The 20,485-nt window shown below is 37.4% G+C and overlaps 1 protein-coding gene across 1 annotated transcript; it reads right to left on the reverse strand.

Moving 5' to 3' along the window:
- Positions 1–525: 525 nt before the first annotated feature.
- On the reverse strand, positions 526–4,875 carry LOC149248073 (linoleate 9S-lipoxygenase A-like). Its single transcript, XM_089455996.1, has 9 exons — positions 4,644–4,875; positions 4,215–4,519; positions 3,879–4,119; positions 3,437–3,772; positions 3,243–3,328; positions 3,046–3,153; positions 2,611–2,915; positions 2,254–2,517; positions 526–1,352 (listed from the first exon to the last, which is right to left on the reverse strand). Exons 1-9 carry the CDS (start codon positions 4,828–4,830, stop codon positions 575–577), a joined length of 2,610 nt encoding a protein of 869 aa, XP_089312122.1. The 5' UTR covers positions 4,831–4,875; the 3' UTR covers positions 526–574.
- Between the last annotated feature and the right edge of the window lie 15,610 nt (positions 4,876–20,485).

The raw sequence follows: 20,485 nt of genomic DNA on the forward strand, positions 1-20,485 counted from the left end.
ACATGATACATATAATGTCAAGATTTAAAAAAATCATCAAAATTGATTAATTATATCTTTATTTTAAATTATTAATAGTACTATTAATTATAAAAAGATTTGATATACGATTTAAGCATATATACATTTTAAAAAACATGTAACAAGATTTTTAGTTATGAAGATTCACCCATTTTTTGTCATAGAATTTGTTAACATGTAAAGATGTTTTGTTATAATATAATGGACCAATACCATGGCTTACTAATCCCACATACCCAATAAACCATAACTCATATTCATATGACAATTTTTTTAATTAATCAATTTTATTATATAGAAAGAAATGACATAACTACTTTTGAGACAAATCTTCATCCTAATCTCCTACTACTACTAAAAAAATCTTAAAATATTAATTAACCTTCCATGAATAATATTCCGTGAATAAATATTCATATTCAGTGCGCTTATTCACGGACATAATTTCGCTCAAACATAAAACATAATTCACTCAAACATAAAGAAAACAGCCAGGAAAACATAAAGAAAACAGTGAAGGCACTATATAGAGACGGAGTGAAGTCACTATATACTATATAGAGACGCTGTTGGGAATTCCTCGAAATGTAAGCCCAGCACCTGTCTCGCCAGTATCGGAAGTCCCTGGGTATAAGAGCGTGTAGGGAACATCTGCAGGGCCTCGCCGGTTTACCAACTTTGGATCTTTGTTCCTACTATCGATATTCTTCTCTATCTCAAGTAGCTTGGAGTTAAAGAGGTCGAATGCTGTTTTAACGCGAGAGTCATCTGTCCAGTAAGAGGCGGAGCCCTGTCCCAGGTATACCTCGCCGGTAGAATGCTTCGACAGAAGCTCCAGGACAGCCATGGTAGTGGCACAGGTCTTTGGACTGGACACAGTTTTTAGGAAATAGGCTTCCGGGTCACGAAGGAAGTCTAAGTATTGTGTGGATCCTTTCTCTGGAATAAGTTTCCGGGTGGTGCTGGGGTGATTGGGCATGAATCCCGCATAGCCGTACTGCCCGAAATTGACCGCTGCATGGTGGGCAGAAGCGATCCAAATGAGTGTGGTAATGCCTTCTTTCACATCCTCCACACTCTTCATCTTGTACCATCCTCCCTCCTCGCGTTTCTTATCTCCGTGACCCACCTCCACTATCTCTTTCCACCATGCTTGAACTTCTCTATCGCTCTCCACACTTTGGTCGTCCTTGTAATACAGCGATGTGTAGTCAGATACCCAACATTTCAAGGCCGCCCATATTTCAAGCCCGTCCACTGCATACGGATAATCCTCTATCACAAGCTTCACACCATTTACTTCATCAGTTGGATCGCGCACAGCCATACCCCTGGACAACGCGTATTAGTGCATTAATATAATATTAAAGTTACAACCAAATTCGGATTCCAATTCAATTCGGTATGAAAAAATTCTTGGAAAAAGTTTGGAAGTATACATCTTACTCATACTAAAATATACTTGATTTTAAGAAGTGGTAAAGAAAACTCAAAAATACTTGATTTTAAGAAATGGTAAAGAAAACTCAGGATTACTCTAACATTAATACCTAGTCGTTAAAAGGCATTTTTAATTTAAAATAATTCAAAATACTAAAAACAAAATCTATTAAGTAATGGAAAAATATAAAATAAAATTGGTTAATAACAGAATCTTTAAAATCTATACATTAAAAATAAGTTTAAAGTGATTTCATATAACCAAAAATTTACCTCTTAAATATTAAATAAATTCATATAAATTTGGATAATATTAAAAGCTATTTACAGATCTAGACACCATTAAATTATATGATATAAATTCATTCAACAATAATATTAACAAATTAATCTTTTTAACTGTACTCCATTAAGATAAATTCCTCTATTATCACCAAAGCTCATGATTTCAGTGAACAGAGACTTGTTAATTGCAATCTATAGTAATTTCAGACAGGAACCTGATACTTGTGATCAATAGTGCCAAAATGGGTTTCCAAACATAATTGTATTGTATTTAAACCTGTGTATTAATCCCCTAAGTGAATCATGTTATCAAATTTTCGTACTTTTTGGCTCAATTCGGCTAAATTTAGTAACTATTATTACGATATTTCCCTCAGTTTAGGTTATCTGTTAAGACATTTTTAGATGTTTCCTGGTGTTATTTTTGGGGATGATTATAATGTAACCTCGCTATTAAAAAAAATTACAACATTACCTTTTACCTTTTAATTATAGTTATAATATTACCTTTTAAGAAGATCAGCTGGCAGTCCTTGCTCGTTGAATCTCCAATCCATGTATGCTTTGGCCGAAATTTCCATAGAATACTTACCACTCGTAAAGCATTGCTCGATTATGCCTCCTGCAGTTATCAACGACTGACGAGCAGATCGATTGATCTCCATAGTATTGCGAAAGTGAGGGATGAGCAACTTGTGAAGTGGGTGCAGTTTGCTCAAATGTCTATGGGTAGCAATGATAAATGGCTCCACCACAGCATGAGTCCTCAGCCTGCATTTGAAAGAAAAAGAAAAACTTTATAAATAATTTCTAAGTAGACACAAGTTCAAACTAAAAAACACAAATGATAATGGTATCTCTTACCAATGGCTAACCAACTGATGATAACCGGAATCGTTTGCCCGCACATGAGCTTTGGCTAGTTGCCATAACCACCCTTCATCTTCACCGCTATAGTCAGGAGTGTAGACTTGTCTTGAACCCAAGCCCACTGACGTGCGAGGCAAACACAGCTCAATGGCCACAGGCTTTAGAGTTCCGGTGTCGGCCAGGAAGAAAAGTGAACGGGTAGCGTAGGCTTTGCTGGTAGGAAGCTGGTTGACTAGCGCCACGTAGGGCATGTAACCGTCATAGTAGTCCAATATAAAGAGCCGATTCGATTTAATAGCCTGCTATATGGACATGCATGCTTAATGGTTGTCTGTCTATTGTATTGCGGAAGAATATTCAAAATTCTAGTATATAATCATTAACGAACCATTAAATCTAATTAACAATTTAACTTAAGGAACTAAATACCTCCTCCACCGAGATGCCATCTAGGCTTTTAAGAATATGTTCAGCGGTGATTGCACTTTGTTGGGAACCATAGATTTGTTCGTCCAGGTGGCCGGACGGTGGAAAGCTCTGTAATCACATAAAGAAGTTCGTATCGTCATTAGTATTAATGATAACAATATTATTAAGAAGAAGTAAAAATCACGGTTGTTTCATACTTGTAAACATCGAATGACCATCGGATTGATTCCAGAAAGTGTCTGCCGGGCAAACTCATCCTCTGTCTTCCATGCAGTGTCGTCCTCTATTGCACAGGCAGCGATTTTATTCAGTAATTATCAAACATAAATAATAGCACCCAAAATGCATTAAATTCAAATTGGGGAATACTGATCGAGATTAATCCACTCACTGCTAATGATACTGGGAAGCGGAAACTTGAGGATAGCTTGATCATCTGTATTCAGAATCCCTTTTATCGTCTGACCGGGAAGGACTTCTTTGGCTAAACTGGCTGTAATGTTAGTCAAAAATGAAATTCCCTTACTATAGAGACCACGAACTTCCTTCAAACTGCCAAACTCAGGCTTAACAGCTGACATTATGGCGGGTATAACTACTTTAGAGAAAGCTTTGAGGAAATGAGCTCTGAAGTCTGAAAGGCACTCCTGCGGAAATTGTTCGTCTGAGGGAATATAGAAGCTCTGTGTAAGGCTGCATAGCCGGTTCATGCTCTCGAAATCCTGACCTGCAAACGCTCGTAACACGTAAAGCGTAAGTTCTATTGAAATTATATATATTGTAGATACACTTTAATTTGATCATCTAACGCAATATGGGCAGCACGTAGTTACAGGTTTTAGAACGCGGACGACCAGTTCTACACCTGCGGGGATATGGCAATTCCGGCGATCCACCCAACACTTTCCTTTCTAACTCCTTCTTGGTGTCAGGATCGCCCAGATCATTGTAAACATCGTAGTCATAAATGCGATCCCATGTATTCCTTTTGCCCGTTCCATTTCCTCTCAATCTCACCAGCTCTACGTTCCTCAAAGCCACCAGACCTAACGGCGTTTCATCCGGAAGATAGCTCTGCACACATGGATACATAAATATTAATATTTTCATTTCACACGGGCAGTTTGATCCAAAGCGTACGTAAGTTGATAAAATTAGACGTTATGTACATTATTTGCAAAGAAGACTCGTTCAAAGATTAGATCGGAGTAGAATCGAGTCATCCACTTGGGATAGATCCAGGAGTTGCACAGGAAACGAATATCGCCTTTTCCTGGTATTTGAATTGAAAGCTCTTTCAGAAAGAACTCTCGGGGGTGATTGTTTGTCACCAGTACAGCGCCGGGGATTCCCATCTCACGAGCCCACTCGAAGCTGATTCGGTGTTCTGAATCCTTACTAACGTATTCCAGCGAGGGGAGCAGATATTTCCATTCTAAATGAGCAGGACGGCTACGTAAACCCTGGCCCGTTTCTGCAATAACAGATCAATTCACGGCTACTATAACTACTTGCATAATAACTGACATGGATTGTAGAACAAAGCCAAGGAATTCATGACGACATTAATCTATAATCATGCAAATTCATTATTTCACCTTGATCTATGTGGTCGCTACTGACGAGCTGAAAATTCACCTTCTGTTGCAGCAATTCGAATACACGATCTCCAACGCTGGCAGATAAATCCTTGACATCCAGAAGAGACGCTTTCCGAAGGACAACCCTCCCTTCGATCTTGGTAACTCCCTTCTTGGACCTCCCGAAAATTTCGAAATTTTTCATTTCTGTGTCCAACCGTAATGCCTAATCCACGTATACTTGCACTCGCAATCCTTGAGCGGCTTGCCCTTGCCCTTCTAAAGAGTCATCGGCATTTATAGACTGCTGAGCAAACAAATAATTTTCCTGCATACCAACTTCCAACTCGGATTTGAAAATCATCTACGCTTCTCCCAACCATCGGATTTGACAGTTCCATTACGCTCCTCCCAACCATCAGATTTGACAGTGCCATTGGACCATTCAATGGCCCTAATGTACGTGATAAAAATATTTGATGCTTGAATTGATTGCATCCCGTGCGGCCAAACTTGGACAACAAAGTCAACTAATTTCACATTTTGAAGGTTGCGTCTTCATTATTTTACATTGTTATTATCATTAAATAAATAACCAACCACTCTGTTGATTATTTTAGTTTACTTGGATAGCTGTTCTCATTTATTTTGTTTCTCCTATGCAACTTGTTTTAATTAATGATAAAACCTAGACAGCGGGAAGACCATTACATGCCCCGCAGCACAGTGCGTATTGCTGGCCCACTTGCCAACAAACCAATCATTAATTTAATGATGATATTTATAAGGCGTTGTTAATTGAGGGGAGGAATTGTTTGGATGGTCAAAAGTGGTTTGAATTGGGCAAAAAATAAATAAAAAAACCTCGTAGTTATTTTTTTATGCTGGAAATGGATTCAACGCAATAAAAAATCTGTGGGTGCCCAAAATTTTGAGGACAACTGTAACCAAGATTTACAAAAATCTCTGCCAAATTTTATCAAAATCTTGACAAAATTTCCATGATTTTCAGTGCAAAAGGTATATGGAAGTTCGAAAATGGACTTCTAAGTCAGAATATATGGCCTGTTAAAGTTCAGAGGTTCTTTTGCCTATAAAGGGGAAGGAGAAAAGCATATCGGAGGTTCGGGAGCTCATCGCAATCGAAAGTTAGCGTTTTTTTGAAGTGGCAGCCGGGGAGGACACAACAAAATCAGCGATCAGCCTATCGCTGATATCGCATACCGGCTTTCGGCGGGTCCGAAGCAGAACGACCCTGCATATCGTCGATCGACAGTGGGTAGTCCCGCATCCCGCATTCCCGCGATATCGCAGTCCCGCAGCCCCACAATCCCGCAGTCCCGCATTCCCACGATATTGCAACCCCGCAATCCTGCAATCTCGCATTCCACACATCAGACCCCGCAATACCGGCAAATCGGCGATCGATGGGCCCAAAGGACCATTCTTAAGGAATTGTGACGGCGAAATAGGCCGATAGTGCAAAATCGCCGAGAATTTGGGCTTTAGTGTTAAAGCGCTGGGAGGGGCCGATTTTATTTAACAAAGGAATTCACGAAAAAACCAAGGGCCGATGGGCCCTTTTCTCTCTCCTCCATGGGGCCACGTGGCAGAATCCTATTGGTCGTAAGAATCCACGGGGCAGCTGACATTAGCATGACGTGGATGTACAGAGATGACACGACAATACGGAGGACACGTGGCATGTAGGTTCAACTTTTTAGGGGTCCTATGGGGGCATTTCAGAGTGAAACGTGTCACCACTCAGGGAGTGCCACGTGGCACTAATGACATCATAAACCCCACAATATACAATCGCACAAAGCAAAGTTTCCTCCTTCGCCAAAGTTCCTTTCGGCTTGTGATTGCGATATGCGGGAACCCCAGTCTGGATGCGATATTTTATACAAAAGACTTAAAAGGGTTATCGAGTTCGTCCCTTTCCAAAGGCCGCATATTATCAAAACACTCCCATCTCTAAACGGTCTAGATTGACTCCGCCCAGATCATCAGCTTCCAGGCCTTTTCTCCCGCCCACTCCCCACCCACGATGTTTCCCTTTACCAACAAAGAGGGGGTCTGAAAAGCGGTTTCCCCGCCAGGCCCCTCCTCTACGTGTCCCTCTCATATCATTTCACACCCCCCCTTTTCTTACCACTTACAGCTCATGCCCCCCTCCAAAAACCATTTGTCCTCAACTCCCTCTCCCGTGTGGTAATTGCAAAACCCCGGTGGGCCCAATCCCGCAAATCGACAATTGCAAGGTTCAAGGGGAGATATAAAAGGCAAGTGTTATAAATCACCGATATGCGGGATTTCATATAACAAAGGAAAAAGCCCCCGGCAGAAAGTCCAATGGCCCTAGCGCCTGAGGACTAAGCACCTGGTCATAGCTCCCGATCACATGAAGTAAAAGGGGCTAAATCATAAGGGGCCAAGGGGGATCAGAACTCCCCTATTTCGTGAGGTTTTAGTGATAAAGGCCAACACAGGAAAGTCCTTTGTATTACACCATGAATGCATCACCAAGCATATCAGGGCATCGATAGTGCTTTGCAGAGCTTTAAAGGCTCGGTGGGTCGGAAACTAAGGCATTTAATATGGGAGATGGGGCATTCAAACTCGACATGGGCTGATCCAGAAAGGCCCTTTGTGACATAGAACCAGGGTTTACGCTGACAGAAGTAAATAGGGACTTAGTGGACCGTGAGAACTTAATTACCCAGCATGGTGCCCCCATACAGAAGAAAGACAAAGTACCGCCCTAGGATCCTCAGTTTCAGTACCGCAACATGAAACCGATAGCGCCCATTCCCGTCTTTAAAGGATGAATGGTTCGAGCAGTAAAGGCAAAAGCGTCGGGAGTCGGCTGAGCAACACGGGAGGCCATACCATAAGAAAATTACAGCCTGAAGCAAAAGTGAGCACAGGATGGGCATGAAGATATTTTGCTAACATTCATTTGTGATTCACTGATTTGTATCTTGTAAGGTGCCTCCCTTCAATGAGGTGATTAATGTTTTGCAATACTTTTGGGCCATAGATCCATCCCTTGCCGAGACGGCTAGTCAACCTGACAGCTGAGACTCGGCCGAAGATTTTTGAGGTAATGAATGTTCAACACTCCTCCTCTCCAGATAAATAGGGGGAAGAAACACTTAACAAAGGTTCGGAAATTCTAAAGAAAACTCTACATGTTATTTCAGACTGTATGGCTTTGTAATACAGATCTTTCAGAATATCAAAGAAATGGTGGTGATTCCCCCTTAAGTATTGTAGTATGTTATTCCTCTGTTAAAACCCATTATGTTGATATTTCTTCTCTGAATTCATGCAATCATAGCTGCTAGAAATACTTCAAACTCCCTTACAGATTCATTTGTATCGATATGTTAATGCATATGCATGTAACTTCCTCACAGATTCATTTGTATCCACATTGTTAATGCATGTGTCTGTATGGATTATTGAAATTATATCTTTAAATCTGCACTACCTTAATCATAGCATTCAGTCCCTCTTTCATCCATTATATCTACCTGTAACTCAAATAAGTATAGAAATTCTTAATGCCTCAAGCTCTATGTGTTAAGTGTGGAATTCTTGAAGCTTTAAGTTATATTTGATGAGTTGCTCTTTCTTCTTATCCTCTCTCAATTGTTCTACAAAAGCTTTTTAAACTACAAGTCCTTGAACTACTCGACCTCCACTATTTTGTGCATATATTTCTTTGAACTGCATATGTGAAGAAGTGCCATAAATACATGTCTTATAGCTTTGGATGAATGAACCAAGCCTTTATATATATATAAAACATATGCGAGGTATCTATTTCACTGAGAATCATTTGAGACACTTAAAATCTAGATGTGCCCAGGCACTGGTCTTGTAAGCAATCCAAGATTGTCTCTAAGAGCGACAACATTCACCATATTCATTAGTAAGCATTTTTAATTATTATTATTTGGACTCATAATCATGCAAATTTCAAAAGGTCAAATTAATATCAAACATATACATATACATAATGATTATCTAGCAATTGGAACCACTATAGATCAATCTTAACTTTGAATGATCAAATCCATAGAAATATAACTTTTTCTGAACAAATTATGTACTATAAAAAAATATAGTTTAACGTCATGGATTTAATCCTTCTTAACTTATTGAAAATAAATATACAATTAATATATATTCATTTCTAACCTTACTCCCCCATATTAATTAATATGCCTTCAACCCTCTCAATAAAAGTAGAGTTCAAAAACCACAAATATTACCATTGCCTTCTAATTCAAAACCACTCAAACTCACTCAATTTACTTGTAACCACTGGTAGCGTATGGGTTAAGAGAAGGGACAAAAAAACAATTCCACAAGGCCCATCTAGGAGCGTGCACCCCACTTGCGCAGTATTTTAGTTTTCTTACACGTATGTGAAAGTGTGTGTTATTTTTATAATATCGTAACACACTAAAATCCAGGGGATGCGAAAATATCGTTGCAGTTTCTGGCGCTTCGCGGCAGCTGAGAATAAGTCAATCGTCAAAGACTCTGCACGTCTATCGTCAAAGACTTCGTTGCACATCGTTGGCATTTTGCATGTTGTTTTAAACATGCTCCATTGAAATTTGAACCTGCTCACTACTAGCCTTTTCTTAATGTTTTAAACTATACTTTTGGTGTCCATAACAATTTCCATGTTCCCGCGCGGTGTTTGGGCACTTAACGACGTTAGAACCGGTAGAAACGTCATCCTCTGCCGAAGTCAGCAAAGAACCCGCGCAAACCTCATCTTTGCCGACGTCAGCACCCCACTTGCGCAGTATTTTAGTTTTCTTACACGTATGTGAAAGTGTGTGTTATTTTTTTAATACCGTAACACACTAAAATCCAGGGGATGCGAAAATATCGTTGCAGTTTCTGGCGCTTCGCGGCAGCTGAGAATAAGTCAATCGTCAAAGACTCTGCACGTGTATTTTGGCAGTGCCTTTTCTCGTGCTTGGGGAAGGTTTTGTACTTCGGCCATGCTTTTTGTCGTCCTTGGAGAACTCAAACGCTAAAATTCCATTTCCCAGACAACGACCATCTTGCTGGTATACACTGAACGAGAGTTGAAAATTAAATGTTGTCAGACAATAATAGATCTACTTTATATTCGTTAATGTTAACTCACAACGGGCATACACACAGAATGAGAGTTTTGAATTAAATGTCCCCAAAACAATAATAGGTCTACTTTATATTTGTTAATGTTTTGAAAAATCAAATGTCCCCAAACAATAATATAACCACGGTATATTTGTTAATGTATATTTAGTACTTTATATTTGTTAATGTTTTGAAAAATCAAATGTCCCCAAACAATAATATAACCACGGTATATTTGTTAATGTATATTTAGGCCGATAGGCTTTCCTTTGAATGAGCTTTTTCATCTACCTTTTGTTTCTATGATTGACATCTGGCGTGCACCTCCAACTAGCATATGATTGACATCTGTCGTGCAACTCCAACTAGCATCTAGTTAGGCCGATAGGCTTTCCATTTCTGTTCCTCCTCTTTCCGTTTTCTGCTCTTCCTGTTCTCTTCCACGACCTGCTACAATGTTTCCGGGCTCTTCCACGACAGCGTCCAACTCGCTTTCCATTTTTGTTCTTCCTCTTTCCGCTTTCTGCTCTTCCTGTTCTCTTCCACGACCTGCTGCAATAATGTTTCCGGGCTCTTCCACGACCTGCTGCAATAATGTTTTCCGTTTCTGCTATGCACTCTATTGTGCACGACCTAGCTCTCGGTTATTCAATGTACCCTGTTTACAGCTCCATTCTGCTATACCCTGTTTACAGTATCCAAATCTGCAAATTTATTCTCTCCTTCAAATTCAAATCCAGTGGCTTCCAGTACTCTATCAGAAAACGATGATCCCACCCAGGTTCATATTCATTCTTCATGGCCATTCAATTAACGCTGGTTTGTTTTTTATTTTTTATTTTTGGAATTTGTTTTATCCTCAGGGTTCATTTGGTAAACGCCTGGGAAGCAGAAACATATCGGTTCCCTCACCCAAAACGGCAAGAAGGGAAGGCAAGGAAGTGGTTGAAGCAAGTGAAGATACCCCTCTTGTGAAAGAACAGTGCAGTATCTGTTTAGAAGCAGAATGCCCATCTGAGTTTTTCAATGGTATGGTTTGTTCGCACAGGTTTTGTTCTAATTGCATGGACCTGCATATTGAAAGAAAAAATGGGGACCATTCATTGCCTTGAGCCCAATTGCAGTGAGCACATAAGTCCTCAACAATGTCAATTGATCCTTCCTAAAAAAACCCTAGAAGAATGGTGTCTGGCATTGGTGGAAGAAGAGATTCCCAGTTCTCAGAAGTTCTATTCCCTGTTCAAGGATTGCTCGGCACTCTTGTTGAAGGATGTGCTTGAAGTAGGAAGCTCAATTGAGCCAGCTGTTGTTGTTATTAAAGAGTCAGAATGCCCTAAATGCAGAAGGTTGTTTTGTGCTCAATGTGGTGTGCCATGGCATGTGGGTTTGGATTGCTCTGACCTGGAGAAATTGTCTTTTTCCGAGAGGAACAAAGATGATTTGTTTCTCTTAAATCTCACCAAAAAAAAAGATTGGCAACTGTGTGGAAAATGTGGACATATTGTTGACAAAACGTCTGGATGCTGTCACATGATTTGCAAGTCAGTAAACTAGTAAAATGCATTTTTGTTGAATATTTTTTTTTATAATACCCTATTTGTCTTTGATAAAGATAATTGGTTCCAATCTGAAAATTAGATTTTCTAATCGTAGCTGTAGGTTATGATATCTTTACTGTGTGCATATGGATGCCTAAGTATTTCCAATTGAAAAGCAAAGCTACATACTAATTGTCCATGGCTTAACAAAGACGTTTCTTCAAATGTATCTAGCTTAGGCAAACCTGGTATTTGAAAACTACTTATCTAATATCTTTCCCTCGCCTCTAGTGAATCTGTCATTGAAATTTGTTGTTCAATACTGGAAAACTAAGAGGCATTGATTGGTTATTTAAACATATGGTGGTTGGTGTTGTTTCAGATGTGGTTACGAGTTTTGTTATAAATGCAGATCAAAGTGGAAGAATGATACAGTGCCTTGCAAATTCTCTGGGTGGGAAGAATGATAAAAGGAGCTGAGATTTTCTTGGATTTGGGACCTGGAAGACAACAAAGTTGTGAAAAATACATATCGCTGTAAATATTGTTTACCAAATTCAATTGTGGTTTCTCTTTAAGTTGATCTTTGCAATGTAGTCGTGATTCTCTTACACAGAGGAATTGTCTGTTTTTCAGGTTGTATAGATGTTGAACAATTAATGTGCATTCATTATTGAACATGTATAGTACTGTTGTATTCAAGTATGTTTACAATGTTGTGTTCAAGTGTATTCACAATTTGTTCTTATACCAGAACGTCTTCGTCATGAATAACTTGATTTGTTTCAAAGCGCATGCCATGAAGATTTCATTCAAGAGATACATGCTTGACCAAAAACAAACTTAAAATGTAGTAAGTTCAACCCCATATCTGTTGTGGATCTTTGATAGTCAGGGTTCTTGTGAAGTTTCATGAGTCAAGAGAAAGCCTCAAAGGACCTTGTGAAGTCTCTTTACTGAAATCATTTTGAAGACTTACCTTCGCAGGTTTTGGATAATGTGATCAGGGGTGTTCTGAAGCACATATCAAATTGCATTGTAGCCACATTTCTCAGTGATAACGTTAAGCGGTTCAATACAAATGTTGTTATGGGAATTGAGGTTGATTTGAAACTGCTAGAATCTTTTGCAGATACTCAATTTCATGACAGTGGCTTGGATGAGCTTGAAGGTGCAACAGATCCAAAAAAGTATTTGTTAGAGGCAAGGCAGTTGGTTAGTCTTTTATTAAACAACCATCCAGAGAATTTCATGAATCTTGTTATAAGGGAGAAGCATTATAGTTCTTTGGATTACAGAAAGGTGGTCATGATTTCTGAGAAATACAGAGATTCATCTGACAGACTCTTTGGAACCTTTGGTACGCGAACTTTGAAGCAAAATGCAAAGGAAAAATCACTTGAGACATTGATAAAGACACTGAGAGAGTTGAGTTGATGTAATGACGAAAATGCTTTATTTATGGAGTTGGAAAATCGTCATTTTGTAGGGTTAATAACCTTGTCTAATAATCATTACTGGAAAAGAGGCCATTGCCTCAATTCTTCTTCCTTCTAAGTTCCTCATCCTATTGTTTTGTAGTCACCATCAATAGTCACAGCTGATGTTCTGGTAAAATATTCCTCCTCGAGAGCAGTGGAATCTTAGTTAATGGACATTTATAACAAATTCTTGTGAAGTGTGGAGGATGGAGAACATTGTAGATCAAGATGGGGCTCCATTCATGTATTATCACACTTGCAATGTAAGCCTTCCAGGCCCATGTATTCATGATTTTTCCTTTTTATTTTAGAAAATATATCTAAAACAGCTAGGACAACATTTGAAATTCTCAAATTCTCTTCCTTTTTTGGTTCAAGCATGTCAGCATTTTTAAATACATGTGAATGAATCTAGACCCCAAGAAATACATGTTGAATCAGAAAGTCTTGTGGTTTTCTTTATGTTCTTCTGCATTTACATGCTTCTCTGTTCTCTTTTTCTCTTCCAGTATAAAGGACTTACATTCCCAGTCTGTTTTGTCTCCTATATCTTTTACTCTATTTCAGATTTAATAAGTTGTACAATATCAATAGTAGCTCAGAAGGTGGGCCGGCAGGCAGTGTAGACTCCAAATATCACAGAGGTTCTATCAACCTATATTGTGAGCTATCTGGTGCATTATACCTGTCTACTATCAGAAAACAGTAGCTGGATTCCTATTATGTAACATGGAGCTGGCATTTTGTTAGTTTTGATTCAAAAGTTTCAAATTCAACTTGCCATAAGATCTTATCTAATTATTTATTAACCTACATGTTTGAACGAATTCCTTTCTTCATAAATTGTTTAATCCTTTGTATGGAAATTTGAAGTGTCTAACACTGATTAGGATGCTTAAGACAAATGTACATTGTATATGTGATAGTTCTCGTTTCAGAAACTTTGTATGCCTATTGTACCACCCATTTCATGATAGCTTTACATTCAGTGATATCTAGTGTGTTATTCTTTTATTCAATGTGATTCACATCAAGTATATTCTCTTTTTACTCATCCAGAGGTGATGATTTTGATTGAAGGCTAAAGATCTAAAAATAATTGTTTATAATTATAGTTTTAATTTTGATAATTTTAAGATTTTGTCTCTACCTTTTTTAAATTGTTTTTTCAGTAGTTGTACGTTTGAATGAAAACAACTTGTTTTTCTGTTCTGTTTGCTTGATGCACCATTATTATTCAATCCTGATAGAGTTCCGAAGATCTCAACGCAGTTGCAGAATGACTCCTTCCAACTACATAGGGATACATAAGGGGTAAACAGAATTAGAAAACAAAAGGAGCGTGTCTTTATTTGTTTTGCCTGAAAATGAAAAATTAGAAATGGAGTTTCTTGAAGAGTCTCATGATTTGATTTTCTCAATCAGTGGTGTAGGCTTCTCTAAATCTATGGATCTCATTTTTGGTGCAGTCAATTTTATAGAAAGACCATGCAAAGTTCACAGCATTTGCTTAGGAAGTACTGCCCAGCGGTATGAATTATACAGTTTGTCAGAGCTTCATAGTGACAATGGTCTGCACTGTCCATTGTGAACAAATAATGAGTAGAAATATTAAAAAGATTTATGAATAATTAAGTAAATGAAATATCAAAAATGGATCTTACTTGGGACAATAGATTTGATACAAACTGCTCATTTTTAAATAAATTCAAAACATATTAAAAATATATATATTTATATGTAAAGAAAGATTTCTCAACCTTTATTTAAAATATTTCTTATTGCACTGCACTAATGTGGCATGTTTCACGGAGAATATGAATGAAAGTTGGAGAAGATTTACAATTGTGGAAGCATATGTTTGTGTAAAAGTTAACCAATACCCAAATTGAAAATACAATTGAGATTTTAATATATATATATATATATATATATATATATATATATTAGACTGTACATCTTATATGGTTTCCAACATTCATTATTTTCTACTTTTAATATTTTTTAGAAAAATACTTGTACTTTTTAATCTTTTATCAAAATTCAACAATTCCAACTTCATAAGTTTATCGGCCTCTCTTTGAACCTTTTGAGACAATTGCTAGTTGTTAATGTTTTGCAAGAGGAAAGTTTTCTTCTTTTGTATGAGTGACTAAGTCGCCCATATATTAAATGCTCCCAGAATAATAAATGACCTCACCTTTTTGTGTGATTTTTAATACTCATCCTCCTTTATTTTAGGAGTAGTCTATACGTGCGAAGAAATGGAGGTTGATGTGACGATAGTTAGCAAATTCCAAATTCAAACGAAAAAAATTGATAGTATAAAATTCAATAGGGTAAAAATTTGAGAATATATATCTTACAAATTTTAACATATTTAATATTGTTTTCAAAATTTGAAAAAATTGAATTAAACTATAATTCTATTCAAAACTTCAAAGAAAATCTATTAAATTTTTCGGTCACAATTTTTGTCTACTTATGTCTAACATTAATGTTTTCTTGTCTACCTATGTCTAACATTAATGTCTTCTGTCTATTTAAAATGATCCAAAAATAAAAATAAAAAAATAAAAAATGCATCAAATTTATTTGTATTATAAATTGGAAAAACAAATAAATAAAATTTAATAATATGAGTTACAAAAAATGAATGTTAGAGTTCAATGTAACGAATAAGATATTGCATATTAAAATAAACTTAAAGTAATTTCCATATGTCAAGAAATTTATCTGTCAATCATTGTCTCTACTAAATCTAGATTTATTCAATAATAAGTGTGTGCATATTAACCTTTGTGATGAACCACAAAAAATAAACCTCTCTATTTAAATTCCACATCTGTAATCTTTATTTTCTCGTCAACTACAATGTCTTCCGACATGGTAATCACTATAGCCCAAATATTTAAATTCCACATCAGTAATCCTTATTTTCTAATGGTACAATATCTTCCAACATTGTAATCACTACCATTCAAAAATAAATTAAGTGAAAAAAATGTCTCAAAATTTTTTCGACTTTTAAATATAAAACTCTCTTATTTTCTACAATATTTTAATAAAAACTAAATATTTTCTAAAACTACTATTTTTAAAAAATCTTTAATATTTTTTTCTTTCCTTACAATATTTTGATTAAAAAACTAAATATTTTCTAAACCTACTATTGAAAAAAAAAAACATTTTTTTTCCTTTCTCTACAATATTTTAATAAGAAACTTGTTGGTTTCAATGATTTTTATTTTTATTTTTTAATTATAAAATTTTAGAAAATTTCTCTAACATTTTTAATTTAAATGGGAGGGGCTAGTTCCCACAAGAAACATTTATGGGCCCTCTTTTTTACATATATTACATATCAGTCAAAGCTGACGTCACATCTCTAACATTTTTAATTAGAACTTTCACTTTATGAGCCCTCTATTTGTACATATATTACATATCGGTCAAAGCTGACGTCACATTTCTATTTCTAACATTTTTAATTAGGGCTTTCGATGTTTTTTAACTTTTTAGTGTCTTTTTCAATAAACAAATCCCGTACCGCGTAGAATGTTTTTTACCTTTCTGTTGAAAAAAAAACCGATTCCCGTAACGCGTAAAAATAACATTTTTAATATAGTAGTAAATGTGCTTTTTAAAATACTTGATTGTTGTTTTCTACTTTCTAAACTTGTTTTGTAAATTAAATCTTCCGTACCATGTGAAAATAAACGAATTATTACAAGTACGAATGGATGTGAGCCCCTCCGGCGTAATACTCCGTCTCCGGCATTCGACTCCGTTTCCTCCTCCCGTCAGGCTCCGCCTCCATTTGTGGCCCCACCCTCCAAAGTTGGAAGGAGGTTTGATTATTTCGAAATCCGAGATTGGAGTCAGTATTCCCACCCTAAAAGTATAGTAAAGCTGTTTTTAATGTCTGTAATGTCAGTTATGGTAGTGTAAGTTGTAGGTATTATTGTGCATTCAGTGTTACAGATGATTTGCTAATATTATACGTCCTCCTTATGTGTTGATGCAGTTTTGATCATATTATTTATATATATTTTTCCACGTTATGTGTTGATGCAAATTGAGTTGGAGTAGAGGGGACTTCTTTGTACGAGTTGGAGTGTTGTTGGCATTGAATGCAGCCACTTTAAATGGTATTTAATAATAACGATACCATTTGTCGTTATTATCGTACTTCATTAAATACCATTTAAATTATTAAATCATACCATTAATATGGTATTATTACCCACTCGTATCATATTTTCATCTACATTAAAATATGGTCATTTCCAACGTATTGAAATTATTACCATGATTATCATTGGCTTTACCATGAACCTGATTATCATTGGCTTTACCATAACCCTTTCCTGGATTCATTTTCCTTACACCATTTCTGTTACCGCGTAGTTTCTCGGCTAACTGTTCCCTCAACAGTTAGTTGCTACTTTGAATGTTACCACAGGGTCATTGACAGGAATAATGGGTGACCAGGCTATCAAAGATAAACCTGAGAACACAGAACATGTACGACATCGACTATAAGTATGGAAAATTTTCCAAAATGCGGGCTGGCATACTTACTTTGAGTGGTTACAGGGGTTTGAGGGTTCGCAGATTGGAAGTTCAGGTAACTAGGGAAGTTATTGTAGTGGTTAGTGGGTTGTCCCAGGACATACATAAGTGGTTTATCAGAAGAGCCTCCTTGCTAGAGTTTCTAGAACTGTTCCTACAAGCGGCGTAGAACATGGTGCATAAAGGAAAGGGATACAATCAGAAATCACTAACACAACTCTGGTCAGACGTCGCATACTTCTTAATCCGGTATATCACCTGTGAAGGTCCGTTTTCTATTATTTTTAAGTATCATTTCAAGCTCCTATCCTGTCTCCAATTTCATCAAGTGCATGCTATAAATATCCCTTCCTTCCTTTTGAACAATTTACAATTGATGGCCCGGTCTTCTCGAGCCGCTCGCGCTAGGCATTGGTCGTCCTTACAAATCATGGACTTATTAGATAACTGGTAATTCATGCCTTATTACAGATGCCTGTAACTTGGCAGCAACAGGTTGAATTATTAGAGGAAGAAATTGTAGTCATGATGCCTGTAAGGCCATAAGAGGAATTGCTTGAAGAAGAAGAAATGGAACAAATACCTGAGGAGGTAGAGGAAAAAGGGGATGAAGAAAGGAGGGATCAAAAATATTATTTGGGGGATGGGGAAGGAACTTAGGAGACCGAAACGGAGGACATTGGCGGAATGGAAACTTCAATTACTCCCCTCGTTCACCACTTATGGCCTCCCTACTGAGAGGATCGAGGAAATTATGTTCTCCCATCGTTGCGGTAATAGAAGAAGTATTTCCTCCCAATTTTAAATTTTTAGGAGTTTTTGCAGAAGAAGGTGCTGCCGAGACTTCTTCACAAGAACCAGTGTCGGAAAATGAAAGGAGAAGGTGTGGTCGAGACTGCTCCATAAGAACCAGTGTCGTAACAAATGGAAGAAGAGGGTGTTGTCCGCACTGTTCCACAAGAACCAATGTCGCTTTAGAGCAAATGGAAGAAGAGGGTGTTGTCGAGATTTCTCCACAAGAATGAGTACCGGCTTCATAGAAAATGGAAAGAGAAGGTGTGGTTGATACTGCTCCACAAGAACTAGTATCGATCCCGAACAAATAGAAGATAGTGTCAGAGTCTATTGAAGAATGTGCCAATACTGATCCGCAAGAACCCGTACTAGCTTCGAGACACATGGAGGAAATTTCAGTAAAACAAGAACCTATTGAAGAGTTTGCCAATATTGCTCCACGAGTACTGAGTCGACCAACATTAGAAAAATGGAGGAAATTATGATAAAACAGGAACCTGTTGAAGAATTTGTCGATACTGCTACACAAGGACCAGTACCAGCTTCGGGACAGATGGAGGAGAATGTCGTAAAACAAGAATTTGTTGAGAAAATGTAAAAAGGAAAGCTCTCATTCAGTGTCAGAACCAACTATTTTTAAAAGAGAATGTTCAGTTAAAGATGGAAATTACAAAGTTAAGGAAACGGGTTACGCGGTTGCAGAAACGGGAAAAAGGAAAGCGAAAAATCAATCATGGTCGAATGTCTGCAAGCCCTGGAACCAGTGGGACAATTTTGGCGGCTATACAGTTAGAAGATGGGGAGGTAGTCTTTTCATCTACCCAAATAGAAGACAAAGAGGTAATCTCGGCATCCACATAGACCGAGGCACGTCTCCATCTTGAAGAAGCACAATAGTTTATTTTGGCTGCAAAGATCCAGAAGTGGAAGGCCAATACTTTTAGTTTCCAATGTGGGGCAATTCTCACTGAGGCTCATCAGAAAGAAATAAGAGAAATTCTGGGGAATGCGGTAAGGGAAGTTTCCAGTTATATAACTCATATCAAAAAATCTCAAAAGCAATGAAAAATGTTGTAGAACAGGATCAAAGAGTTGCAGGATCAGGTTCAGTTGTTGAAGACTAATAAGGATGAGATTTTTACTTTAGCACAACAAATGATGGCATGCAAGTCCCCTGCTAACTATTACGCCCTTTTTCTTCATGAACAATATTTGTTTTTCTGTTTGGAAAGTACTCACCAGGAGTTAAGTCACAAAATAGAAGACCCCATGCAATTGTTAAGGATTTTGAGAGCTAATAATCATATTAACCAGCATTTCTATGTCAACAATACATGCATGATTATATCCTAGAGACCGATCAAACATTTAACCCAGTACCATTTGAAGGAGATATCCAATTAAGGGCTTTTACATCTTTTGTGATCAATCAAGTCAAATGGAAGAAGACCCTTGATACATTTGAGGCAAATCAAGCAAATCGTCCATTGATGGATAGGATGGAGAATTTCCAATCTGGGGATATTTTCACTAAACATCATTGGTTTCTCAAATTAGAAGGTTCAAAGGACCAGATGCTTACGACACAATGATGGTGTGTTGACCTGTGTAGAAGGAAGATCTGCATTTTTAAATAAGAGGCCAAGGATGCTTATCAAAGGAATTGGATATTTTCATCATCAGCATTACGAGCACAAGAACACTTCGGGGCACTTAATTTTTCAAGAACATTGGAGAGAATCCCACGATATATTGCTTGCATGGAACACTGTGTAGTTGGTTGGTTGGGGTTAAGGTTCTGATTTCCTATTATCTGGTTTCCTTCTAATTAGTATGGGCCAGCTTATGTTGTGGATGAATATTGGTGGAAGGACATCATTCACACAAATGGATATAAGCTACCTGGGACTGATATGGAAAAACAATATGATCTCACTAAACTCCATGTTAGTCACAGTGGGTCTAATCCTGATCTACGCAAGAAGCAGTTTGCATGAGGACATACAACCAAGCCAGTTGGGGGAAGATGTTGGTCGATGAAATTACCCATTTTTACCTACTTTCACCTGTCCCTTTCTATCTATTTTATAGCTCTTATGAGGTCGATTTGTATCCCAATTAATGAAAAGGTATATCGTATTGGTATGTCTTCTTGAATTGTTAATTAATGAAGCAGTAATCATAGGGGAATGATGCTTAGATGATTTACTCACATTATTCTTTGTAGATTCATATTAGTCGTTGCTCAGTGGAACATAACCTAGCGTGATGTTGTTGACTGTACACTGGCAGCGCTATTCGAGGACATAACCTTCAA

This window comes from Pinus tabuliformis, chromosome 7 (genome assembly GCF_031772625.1).
Source record: "Pinus tabuliformis cultivar Carrire ecotype Pingquan chromosome 7, CPIR1, whole genome shotgun sequence".
Classification (NCBI taxonomy): domain Eukaryota; kingdom Viridiplantae; phylum Streptophyta; class Pinopsida; order Pinales; family Pinaceae; genus Pinus; species Pinus tabuliformis.